At 30.8% G+C, this 12423-nt stretch overlaps 3 protein-coding genes across 4 annotated transcripts; 2 read left to right on the top strand and 1 right to left on the bottom strand.

The window, feature by feature from the left end:
* Positions 1-2250, top strand: LOC128385474 (histone acetyltransferase type B catalytic subunit-like). Its single transcript, XM_053344343.1, has 3 exons — positions 1-135; positions 369-799; positions 1068-2250. Exons 1-3 carry the CDS (start codon positions 129-131, stop codon positions 1920-1922), a joined length of 1293 nt encoding a protein of 430 aa, XP_053200318.1. The 5' UTR covers positions 1-128; the 3' UTR covers positions 1923-2250.
* Positions 2251-3236: 986 nt separating this feature from the next.
* Positions 3237-12299, bottom strand: LOC128385570 (uncharacterized). Of its 2 annotated transcripts, none has more exons than XM_053344447.1 (5): positions 12170-12299; positions 9913-11980; positions 4705-4882; positions 4396-4493; positions 3237-4281 (listed from the first exon to the last, which is right to left on the bottom strand). In XM_053344447.1, exons 2-5 carry the CDS (start codon positions 11978-11980, stop codon positions 3605-3607), a joined length of 3021 nt encoding a protein of 1006 aa, XP_053200422.1. In that variant the 5' UTR covers positions 12170-12299; the 3' UTR covers positions 3237-3604. The 2 variants fall into 2 exon arrangements, with proteins under 2 accessions (XP_053200422.1, XP_053200423.1); XM_053344448.1 differs by having other exon boundaries at positions 4396-4490.
* Positions 6319-7988, top strand: LOC128385572 (uncharacterized). Its single transcript, XM_053344450.1, has 2 exons — positions 6319-6596; positions 6952-7988. Exons 1-2 carry the CDS (start codon positions 6424-6426, stop codon positions 7805-7807), a joined length of 1029 nt encoding a protein of 342 aa, XP_053200425.1. The 5' UTR covers positions 6319-6423; the 3' UTR covers positions 7808-7988.
* Positions 12300-12423: the final 124 nt, after the last annotated feature.

The raw sequence follows: 12423 nt of genomic DNA, 5'->3' as shown, positions 1-12423 counted from the left end.
GAAAATTCTAATTTGGCGGTAACTGTACTTTCTTTTTCCTGTGTAACCAAATTTTTATTTATTTCCAAATTTGTCTCTCCTTGGTTGATCACCTTTCTTGGAATAACAATTTAACTCTCTAATTAATTATGTCGGGTAAGTAATTAAATCTTATGTTCTTGTGATCAATGTGTAACAATTGATTCTCTGATTAACCCTTTAAAAAGAGAGAATAATTAATCTTTTTCTAAACAGTATCTTTGTTTTTTTCTTTTCTTCACCCTTTTTCCTTTGGTATATTTACCACATTGTTATTTATTTTTTTTCTTTTCTATTTTTTGTTCTTTTTTGGTTGGAATTACTTATTTTCTTTTTGTTTAACTATTAAGGATCATTTGGATCGGTTAAAACTTACCTGGACAGTTTTGTGTGCGCTGGTAGTGAGGTTATCTACTTGAAATTGATCCGAAATGTTAAAGCCTTGGAAGATGATGAGGTGGATAAAGAGTTAACCTTTCAACCTGAATTTTGTCATCAACTGTTTGGTCAATCGGAGAATATATTTGGCTATAAAAATCTAAGAATCAATTTATATTATTCAGCCTGTAAATTGATAAGATATATTTCAATTGATTATTCTGAGAAGGTTGATATTGTTAAAAGTCAAGGAGTTCCTGGTGATGATGTTTTACAAATTCTCTCGGAAAAATTGGGTGGCACATTTTTAACCAATATTGACCAATTTTCGGCACAATTAGCTAATGATACAGATTTTAAACCATTTGGTACACAATTGGACTCATTTAAAATAACTAAAAAGGTATGTTAACATTTATCGCGCCAAAATAATCCTACTGATTAGCTTTTTTTCCCGGGTGCAAGGTTATGTCACCAAGAAGATTTAAGAATCTAAATTCCCCTTTAGTCTTTCATCAATTTATTTGACAGATAATTTTAAATTTGGATTAAATCAACGTTAATTAACATCTTGTCAATTCTGTAATTTCATATAACTTATCAATGTTCTTGATTCGCATTGAAATTATTCATCTAATTTCTTGTTGTTTGCCTTTTCTTTGATTCTCTAGCCATCCAATAGATTCTCTTCAAGCTCGGCTTCAACATCTTCCGTTTCCAGTTCAACCGATTCTCCAGGAATAGAGAGAACTTATGAAATCTATCAAGCAGATATGGATGTTCCCGGATTCGAGGCTTATCATGAAAGTATCCAAACCTTTCTGACTTGGTACATTGATGCCTCTTCTTATATTGATATTGAAGATCGTAAATGGGATTACTTTGTGGTCTATGAAAAGTGTTACAAAGACGGAAATGATTATCCTGCTTATTATTTCATTGGATATGCAACAGTTTACCGTTACTATGCTTTCCCGGATAAAACTCGTCCTCGAATATCCCAATTCCTAATTTTACCTCCATTCCAACGTCGAGGAATAGGTGAAAAGCTTTTACAAGCAATTTACCAAACCTATTATGAAGATGATAAAATAATGGATATTACGGTTGAAGATCAATCGGAAGAGTTTGCCCGACTTCGTGATTACGTTGATAGTAAAAACTGTTCCCAATTGATGAGCTTCCAATTAACAGAATTAATGAAAGGTTGGAATGAAGAAATGGTCAAAGAGGCAAATGCAAGATTCAAATTGACCAAGAAACAAATACGCCGAGTATATGAGATCCTTAAATATAAGGCAATCAACAAATTTGACGAAGAACAGATGAGAAATTTCCGATTAGAGGTCAAAAGTCGTCTTAATGCTCCTTCATTGAAAATGAAGCGAAATCAATTAACCGAAGATGAAGAAAACAGTGTTTTAGGAAACAAGGAAACTCGATTACAAGAATTAAATTTACTCTATTGCCAATTGGAAGATGATTACAGACAAGTTGTCAACAAATTAGCCACAGTCGAATCATAATCACCCAGCCAATGTAAAAAAAAAAGTTAACACCACCAATCAACTGATTACCCACAAAATATCAATTCCTCAGTTTGTAATATTATTTAATTCATCATTTCCTCTTCCGTTTTTATCAATACTTTCCACTTGTAAATGTTGAAACTCATTCTTTTAACATTCTTGTCAATTGTCCTCATTTTAACCCTACATTTTATCTCTCTCACCTTTACTCAATTACAATTTGCAAATGTTTATCCATCTAACAATTAACGTAAAAATTGATGACCAATCATTAAAATTGTAATCAATGAAAGAAACTTGAAAGAAAACAATTTCTTTTATATTATTTACACTTTGTCTCTCATTGAGAAGTTAAATTTTGGTCAATCTGATTAATTACTAACGAACAACAATTAAGTAAACAAAAGAGCTTAATTGTGGGTTTTAAGGTGAGAAAACAAATTACTCATTAAGATTGTAAATTTTTGTCATCATCGTAATAATTGATTAACAATTTATTTCCAATTCTTCATGAAAAGCTCATCTTAAACTCTTCTTCCTCTTAACACATTGTTATCAATTAATTGATTGTTTTTCCAACTATTTTAATCATAATACAACAATCAATAGATTATTTGAAATTTATATTTATACTTATTAAATTAGTTTATTGTAAGTGATAGAGGGAGACAACTGATGATGATGATTGGTATTTATTCAATAAGATTGAACATTGTTTATAATCATCGTGATTGTGATTAGTATTATTATTAATCATTCTGATGATGTGAACATCATCAATAAACAAGACCAAGACAAAATACTTGACACATGATGATAATCCGGATAAAAGATGATGATGATTAGCAAAACAAAGCAAATTGGTCACTATCCTCTTCCTTTATCATCTTTATCATTATTTTAAATTATCATCATCATCAAGTTAATCATGTTTAACTCTATTTTTGTCAACATCCTCACAATTACAATCAACTCTCTCTCTCTCTCTCCTTCAACCTGTAGCTTTAATAGTTGATGAAACAAAAACTCATCCCTATCATTAGGATTTCAAGTATTGATTAATAATTAACTTTAAATTGTAATCATTGTAATCACTTGGTAATTGACAATAATAAAAAAAGGATCAATGATAATTTGATTGTCTTGATTGTCTTTTTTTTCTCGCCACGTTGATTAAGTGAACAATTTTTACGGAAATTTGGACAATCAAATATAATTATTAATGAGAAAGTTTTCTTTTCTTTTCCGTAAACAAAATTCACTCTCACTTTGATGAAATAATTAATTAAGACAATTTAATTGATAAAATAATTACAATGCTAAATCATTTTTTTTTTGCTTTTTATTAATTTGTTTTCAATTGTTTTGTTTAACTTTATAGTTTTTGTTGTGGTTTTTTTTGTTTGTTTGAGTGCAAAAGGCGCAAATACGAGCTTACATGCGACGAGAAATTTGAAATAAGGTTTCTATGGACAGAGTGTTTATCAGCTGATTTCAAATGATGAATTGAAGATGAGAAAAGCATTAATGATGTTTTGGGACCGGGTAAAAGAGGGTTAAAGAAGAGAAGGTGAGTAATAATGAGAGAGAGAGAGAGAGAGAGAGAGATAGAATGTATTTTTTGTTTGTTTCGACAATAATAATAATAATAATAATAGACAAGTAAGCAATAGAAATGATCATTGAAAAGGTTGGGTGTGTGAATTTTGAGTGAGCGAGGGTGAAGATGACATGATTTCCGTTGATGGTGATTGTGGACTTGGATGTGGATGTGGATGATTATGATGATTTTTAGTTGTTGTTGCTGAAGATGATTTTTGATGAAGATGAAGATTCCTCTGTCTTCTTTCATCTATTTCACATTTGGCATGACGAATAGCAAATGCTTCATCTGAAATATCTTCATCCGTTTCCTCTGCTTGATCAAATTTAAAGATGTTATTCTTTTCACTTGAATTATCCAAAGTTTGCTGTTGAATTTGTTTACCATCGTTGATACTTTCTTGCATTTCTTTACTATCATTATTATTATTACTAGAACTATTATTATTATCATTGGTATTGTTATCACTTTCAACGAATCGCCATTTAGGTGTAATAATCTCTTTATATTGTAACTTTTCAACTCGAGTTGTTGACGCGATGCTATAAGGAATTACGATATTATTAATATCGTAAGCATATTGTTCACTTCGACGTCTCCTGTGGATCGGTGTATGTGAATTCTCAGAGGAAAGAGGTGATGGGAATTCACCGTGTGTTTGGTCGTTTTTAACACGGAAGTTTCGTTTTCGAAGATTATTATTCTTTTTGGCGTATTTCTTTTTCGTTGTTCCATCATATTTCTTTTTTAATTCTGTTAAATTAAGGAGTAAGGATAATATATAAATGAAACAAAAAGAAAGAGATTAAAATTTGTATCGATTGATTTGTGGGTGTTTATCAAGTGGATGATTATATTAATACTTACTTGTTGATGATATAATGGCCTGAGATTTGCCTCGATTAAGTTGAGTCTTTTTATTATCTTGACCAAATTTGAATGGAAACTCTGAGTGAGTGGACCTGCTATAAAAATTGATACATAAAAGATGAAAATGGTTTATTAATAATAGTGTCAATATATATAAAACAAAAACGGAAGATATTATGAAATTTGAAGTATCAAACATCAGGCCAACTAATGATAAGTAATAATAGGTTACGATTTTCAGTGATACTGTTATTTTATATCACATATTATCACCAGATCATAATTTGATATAGTCAAAATGTTTACCTTTTATTGGTTGATTTAGTTTTGGTTGGTTGTGGTGCTGATGTTGATGATAATGCTGATAATGTTGACGATGTTGAGGTTGCTATTGTTGTTCCGGTTATTCTTGATTTTAATGGCTTCTGAACGGCGGTGGTGTCTTTTTTCAATATCTTTGAGAAATACAATCCTAATGCAACATCTAAAATGGGAACGATGAGAAGTTAAATAATTAAGATCATTATTAATGGAAATCATTGATTAATAAGGGGATATACAAATGAAAACAAGGAAACAATGAGAATCAATGATCAATCCAGTGATTTATATAAACGTATGAATATAAAAGTTTTTAATTCAATTGAGAAAAGTTTCCAACAGAAAATAATCACAATTGAAGAAAAGAGAGAAAAAAATGAAAGTATTTCAAACTATTTAAATTCAACACTTTTTTTTCAAATGATTTGCGAGATCATAACAATCAATTGAATAGTAACAATCAGTAAATTTAAAGAATCAAAGTTTTCTCAATGAATAAGATTAAGTTTGATTTATATCCATCAATAGATTGGAGGGGAAAAAGTTTAATGCAATCGATTAACATTTATGAAAATTGGAGGGAAAAAAAAGTTGATCATCAATTTAATCATTAATAACTATATTTAATTATTGATTAAGTTGTTGATTAGATGAATTTAAAATCTACAATTCAAGGGAAAAGATTCTAATCCTTAAGATAAAACTATTATTCTGTTAATCAACCGATACTAATACAAATGAACAAATCTGACAATTTGATTCTGATGACAATCATTAGGATAATATTGTCCAACTGTTATTAATTGGAATTTGATTAGAAAATACATCATGTATATTGACAATTAAGATGAAAGATATTTTTAAGTAATTACTAAATAAAAGAGAGAAAAACTCAATTAATTAAGAGATTAGAGGAGAGAAATTAGTGATTGAGAAAAACTAGAAATTGAACAATCATAATGATTAGTGGTATATAAATATATCGCCTATTAGATGGACAAAATCTATCTAAATAAACTGACCATTTATCGATTGATCTATTTAATTATCTAAAAGTTTGATCATCATACAGATTAACCTGAATAATTACCTGTAATGACAAGTTAACAAAAAACTATCCCATCAACAAAAACAACAACAACAGCAGCAACAGTGTTTTTCAATATAATCATAACTACTCGTCTATAATATAATTATTAATATAATTTATATAAGATAATTATAATAATATTAGTTAGTCAATGTTTATTTAGTCAAATCGTCCTCTTTCAACTTGGATCATCGTCTTCATCCTCATCTCTCTCTCTCTCTCTCTCTCTTTCTTTCTTTCTATCATCATCTTCATTCAACATCCGCATCATCATTTTTCATCAATTTCGTCAATTTCTTCTCACTCTCCATCTCTTCCACCCTCCCTCCTCTTTTCTCTTCATCTCCCTCTCGTCCACGCTTGACCTAAAAGATCCTTTTAAAAGAAATGGACTCATCGATATCCAAATGGATACTGATTTACTCTCCATCAAAGAAACTTTCTCCTTCGCTTTCAATCATAGTTGGTATAAGTTTTTCATCTAATACATTTATTGTTGTTCAATTTGCATCTATCATCATCATTATCATCACACAATATACAAATAAAACAAACAGTTTAACGTCAACGAAAATTAACTTCATCACCATCATCAAGATCAACATCCATCAAAGATGCGGACTATAGTGTTTGTTATTTTATGCGCTGGCCTTTTATTAATTAATCTAAGTGATCAAGCAAATGGATTCAAGAAGAAGAAAGTTCTGAAAAAGATTAAGGATGTTCTACCTTTAATGTTGGCTTTAAAGCCTAGGAAAAAGATTCTTTTACTTCCGATACCCTTTCCGTAAGTATCTTCTCATTTATTCATTTAATTGTTCAATTAAATCGCTAATATGATTAGCTAATCAATTGAGCAAACAAAGTTTACATTATATTCTATTAGGAAAATCTAGTTAAATTGTTATATTAATTGAATAATAGTAGCAAATTAGTTATGCATCACATGCTAATCATTGAATTGAATCACTTCAATTAAGAAGATGCATCAATCATGACTATGTTAATCTCATGTTATAGTAATCGGATCAATCATTTTAAATCTTTAATGATTTTCATTGTCAATTGTTTGACAATAAATTAGTCATTTAGAGTTAAATTAATTGTTTTTTTTTCTTCAAAAAAAACATTTTCTCCATTAGAATGAAAGGAAAAGGTAAATTGAGTGGAATGAGTGGAAATTATTTAGCTGCATTACGAAATATGAGACCTTTCGGTAATCTAATGGACTCTGGCTCAAGTTGGGGATCAGAATCAAATTATGGATCATCAGCAGGTTACATGATGATTCCAGCACCAGTTCAGGCCCCACCGCCACCTCCACCTCCACCACAACCTCAACCAATCAAATACATGATGGTTCCCATGCCTATGCCTGAATTCACTCCACCACCTCAACCTATAATTAAACCATCAGCACCGATCATACATCAACCCGTTTACAGTCCAATTGATCAACTTAATAATCAAATGATGAATCAAGCAATGGACACATGGATGATGATGGCAGCCATGGATTGTTTTGGAATGGACAATCAAATACACTCACATGGAGAGACAACACCAAACATTGTGAGTGACAAAATAATATACAGAGAACCAGCAAAGCAAACATTTTATCGGAGTCCAGCACAGATAGTCAGAGAAATTCCTAGTAAAACTGCCCCACCACCACCACCTCCTCCTCCACCGCCCCCAGCACCCGCTCCTGAACCTGTCGTTCAAACTCCAGTCATTCAACAAACATATACACAACACTATGAGCCCATTCAAAGACCTGTAACACAAAATGATGATTCATCTTTCGATCACGAACCTGAGCCCATCAAAGGTGATAAAATTAGAGAATATCCTTCACCACAGCAACAACCTGTTCAACAACAACAACAACAACATCACGGTGGTCAAACCTACTTTCCTACATTAGATTTTGGGACAGGTAATAGATTTGTAGAGCCAAGCAAGACGAGTCGAGCTCCAATCAAAGGAGGTTATTAAGTTAATTTAGTCAAAATCAATTAACAGAATCAACATTATCAAAGGTAACTTTTTTTCTCGAATCAAAATGTATAAAAATATATCATTAATAACAGCCCAATATAGAAACAAGGTATTTGGTTATAAAGTGAATACACATACAAATTACATAATAAGAAGTAAAATATAAACATAAACATAAGTATCGATAAAATTGTTTATTATTTTTATATCACCTAAATAGAGATGAAGATGAGAACAGAAAGGAAAAGAAAAGAAAAGAAAGAGACAGAATCTGTTGACATCATCTTTCTCTTTTTTATCATCATCCTTTCATATTCATCAATTTTCATCATTGAAATACTTTTACGGTTGTCAGGTTTTCTTCCTACTTTTCTCAATCCATTGTTTTTAAATAGTTAATCAACTATTCTAATCTTATTAAAATCATTATATAATTTCATCATATATTTATGTTGAAGATAAAGATTGGATTAATACTTGATAGTTATAAGGATCAAGATGAAGATGTGGAGGATGTTTATGAGGTAGAAGATGGAGAATACAAATTTATTAATATTGATTGTTAATATAATGATGACTCTCCATCAATAAACAAAAACAAGACGAAGACAAAATACTTGACACATGATGATGAAAATGATGGTCAGGCTTAGACAATTAATAACACTTATCTCTCTCTCTCTCTCTCTCTCTCTCTCTCTCTCTCTCTCTCTCTCTCTTCTCTCTCTCTCTTTCTTTCTTCATCACCATCATAATCATTATCATCCTCATCTTTGATTCTATTTTTATAGAATTTTCTTCACCTTCATCTTCATCTTCATTCTCTCTCTCTTCTCTTAATCCAATCGTTTATCCTCTCACTATCTTCTTCCGACAAAATCCTTTCACATATTACCTTTTATTGATAAAAGTTTTAAACCCTCATTATTATTGGAATTTAACTTGAGAATTATAATTAACTATTATCATTTATTATTCTTATTATTGTTATTACTTATCCAATAATTTCAGCTTCTTCCTATTGATAATAATAATCATCTTTTCTTATTCAATCAACTTTCACATTTTTCTTTCAATAAGCAAAACAGAGAGAAAAAAAGTTTTTTTTTTAATCCAAACAATCAGTTAACTAATAACTATCTAATCAAATCAATCAAAACAATCTGATGATTAATAACAATTAAATAACAATAAGATTTGTTTCAATTTATTAAGTTAAATATTATTAATATCAAACATTAATATCTTTTACTAAATTCAACTCAACAATGTAAACACGTTTTCTACTGATTCTCACTTTTAATTAATATCAAAAAATAATTAATTGTTTTTAAATGGTGCCAAGTAAACACAATAAAAGACATTCAATCAGTTTTAAAAAAAAACATTGAATGTAAACTTAATTAAATGAAAAATCGTAAATAAAGATAAACTAATATCATTTGTATTGATTTTATTTCATCATCATGATGAAGCTCAAAAGTTAAATGATTGATCAAAATGATAATCAACTTAAGTGAAACAATCACTGAATTGTTTGGCAAAGTTAATACAGCCTAATGATAACTTAATTAAGATTAGAAAGATTTAATAAACCAATCAATTAATTAGAGATAATTAATGAATAATCAGCAACTATAGAAAAGAAAAGAATTAATCCTAAAACGAAGCATGAGAGTAATTAAATTATTCATAAGATAATTAGTAGAATTGCAAAAGAAAATTAATATCACATCAACAATTCAAATTCTAATAAAAAAATTACACAATTACGAGAGTTTTAATCTTAAGATGATTAACGACAATCAACTAAACATATTCTCAACATACACCTTCTAATGAAATCAAAGAATCTCTTCTAAGTGTAATTGTGATTCAATTGGTTATCATTATCATGATTGTTATGCATAAGTAATTAGCTAAATTTCCATCAAGCTAATGAATAACTTTGAATATTCACATAGTAGGAAAAGTAAGGCATTCGTTAAGTTTGTAAGAGAAAAAAAAAGAGAGAGATGAGGAAGTAATTACGAAAAATATCCCTTTCTCCATCAAGGTAAAAGAGAAGAAGATGAAAAAAAATATTCGATGTTTAAACTCACCAGTGGGCAGCGATAAAACCGGATGATAACTTGGGTCCAAAAGCGCGTACCGTTCATAGTTGGGCATACAATCAGTGTCCACCATTTGGAGATGACTAAAGCGACCGTTGCATAAAACACAAGGCGAAACAAATTTAGGATAATTTGAGCAACTACACTGGACTGTTGAGTAACGAGCGATTTTACGTGAGGCCGTAATAGCATTACAAGATCGGACTAGTTTCCTTTTCCGCATTTGTTTCAATGGTAAAGTTCGGGCACAGTGGTGAATCTCTTTCTCACTGTTTAATGTGATATCGTGCTTTTCCTCGCCACAGGGAGTAGTACAATCTTTGTTTAATCCTCCTGGTTGTTTTTGTGGTGCAATCGATGGTGTTGTACCAGTTGCGCTTGTTGTTGTTGTTGTTGTAATTGGTGGTGTAGAGGTTGAGTTACATGAGGATCGGATGGTTGGGGTGGAAGTAGTTGTTGTGATTGAGGGAGACGAAGAGAAAGTAGAAGTAGTGGTTGTTGTTGTTGTGGTGGTGGTACTTGTGGTTGTAGAAGTTGTTGTTGTTGACTCTTGTAAAGAAGATTCGAAAGAGGATAAACGATTAGAAGATGATGGTTGCGGTGAATTGGTTCTTGATGATGAGGCCGCCAAATTTTCCAATGGAGGAGATAAAGAAATTGTTGAATCACTATTAACTGAAGGTAAACTGTAATCACTTAGACCATTACTATTTGGACCACTGCTGGAACTCAGATTACCTTGGGTGTTAAGTGTTCCATTGTTAGATCCTAACATGTTGGTAAGTTTACCAGAATTATTATTATTGTTGTTACTATTATAATTGGAAGATGGTGTATTCTTTGCAAATTTAAATGAGCTAACATCAATTGATAGACTATCAGTTGTGGTTGTTGATGTGGTTGTGGTTGTAGTTGTGGTTGTACTACTGGTGTTTTCTAATGAATCTAGATTAGGTGTTGATGGCGGGGTGGACAGTGTTATTGGTGGTATTTGGATACAAGGTTTTGAGAGTAAAGGAGTTTTTGGTGTGGTTGTTGATGGCGATGTGTTCATTGGTAAAGATGTTGAACATGTTGGTTGTTGTGTCCAAATTGAAGATGATGATGGTGTTGCTCTTGGTGTTGCTGTTAATGATGATTTTGTTAAACTATTTGGTATTGAATTATTGGTTGGAGCTTCTTTACAATAAAAGGCTATTGATCCTTTGCTAGCTCTTAATTGGCGATACATTTCATTTTGTTGTCTAATTTTAAATTCTAAATCAGCAACTTGAGCCTGTAACCATGTCCATCGAGAGGCAATAGCGCTTCGTTCATTTAACCATCTCCAATTTGCTTTTCTTTCAATTGGTTCTAAAATGTTGGAACTAGTATTTGTTCTGGAAAAATTGTCACTGAAAACGTTTTCAAATTCATCACAACTTTCACCTCCCGAACTACTTTCAGTAGCATCAGAATCATAACTATATTCAAGGAGTTTAAGGTTCGCTGTGATAATACCAACAGCCGATCGTAAGAGCTCATCTTCAGCACAATCTAATATTGAAGGTGTAAAATTATTAAATAATTGATTGACTACCGGTGGTGCATTGGCTGTTGAAGATCCGGAGTTTGATTTTTTTGACTGTTTCACATCTCCCTCTGATTTTGGTTTAGTGGAAGTTAATTGTTCATCAGGAATAGTTGGTTCATCTTTAGGTGTTGTAGTGGATGATGTTGTTGGGTTATTATTATTATTACTATTATACGAAGTTGGCAGACCAGAATTTTGATTAATTAATGATGGATCTAAAATGTTGTTAACTGGTGAATCAGTTGATGATTTAATTTGATCACCTGTTTGAATTGTCGGAGGATTTGTAGATGATGTTAATTTATGAGGTAATGGTTTAGGTGGATCTAAAGTTGAGACTAATTTTGACTGTCGCTCATAAAATGATTCAAGCTCTTCCGTTGTATGAGATTCCAATTGTCGCCATTGAATCCTTTTTATCCTCTTGATCAATGAATCTGTCCTTTTTTCTCTCTCTGCCAAATTTTTAACAAAGATCTGCATCTATTATAAAAACCAATAACCAAACAAAAGAGAAGAACAAGAAGAAAAAAAATATTAACAAACCAAATATAGAAAAACAAAACATAAACACAAAGTAGACAAAATCCACCGAAGTTAATTTGGTCAACAAAACATTCAAATATACACTAAATTAACATGAAATGGACAAGATGAACCTTCTAATCTTACCTTGGATAGATTAAATTAAATTAATTGCTAATCAAAATTAACAATTACAATCACAATTAAAGTAAACAACAAAAACCAAAGAAAAAAATCTCTCTCAAGAGCTTCCGCCTCCGGACCGTTGCCTGGATACGAAAAGAAACAAAATGCGCGCGAAATTCAAAAAAATGACAGAATTCGAATCAATTAAATCTGAAAGTTGATTTATTTTTGTAAACGAAATTAAATTTGATTCAATTTGATTAAGTGTGGGAATT

The sequence above is a fragment of the Panonychus citri genome, unplaced genomic scaffold, assembly GCF_014898815.1.
Source record: "Panonychus citri isolate SS breed McGregor unplaced genomic scaffold, ASM1489881v1 Contig00049, whole genome shotgun sequence".
NCBI lineage: Eukaryota > Metazoa > Arthropoda > Arachnida > Trombidiformes > Tetranychidae > Panonychus > Panonychus citri.
This window is presented reverse-complemented; position numbering and strand designations above follow the sequence as displayed.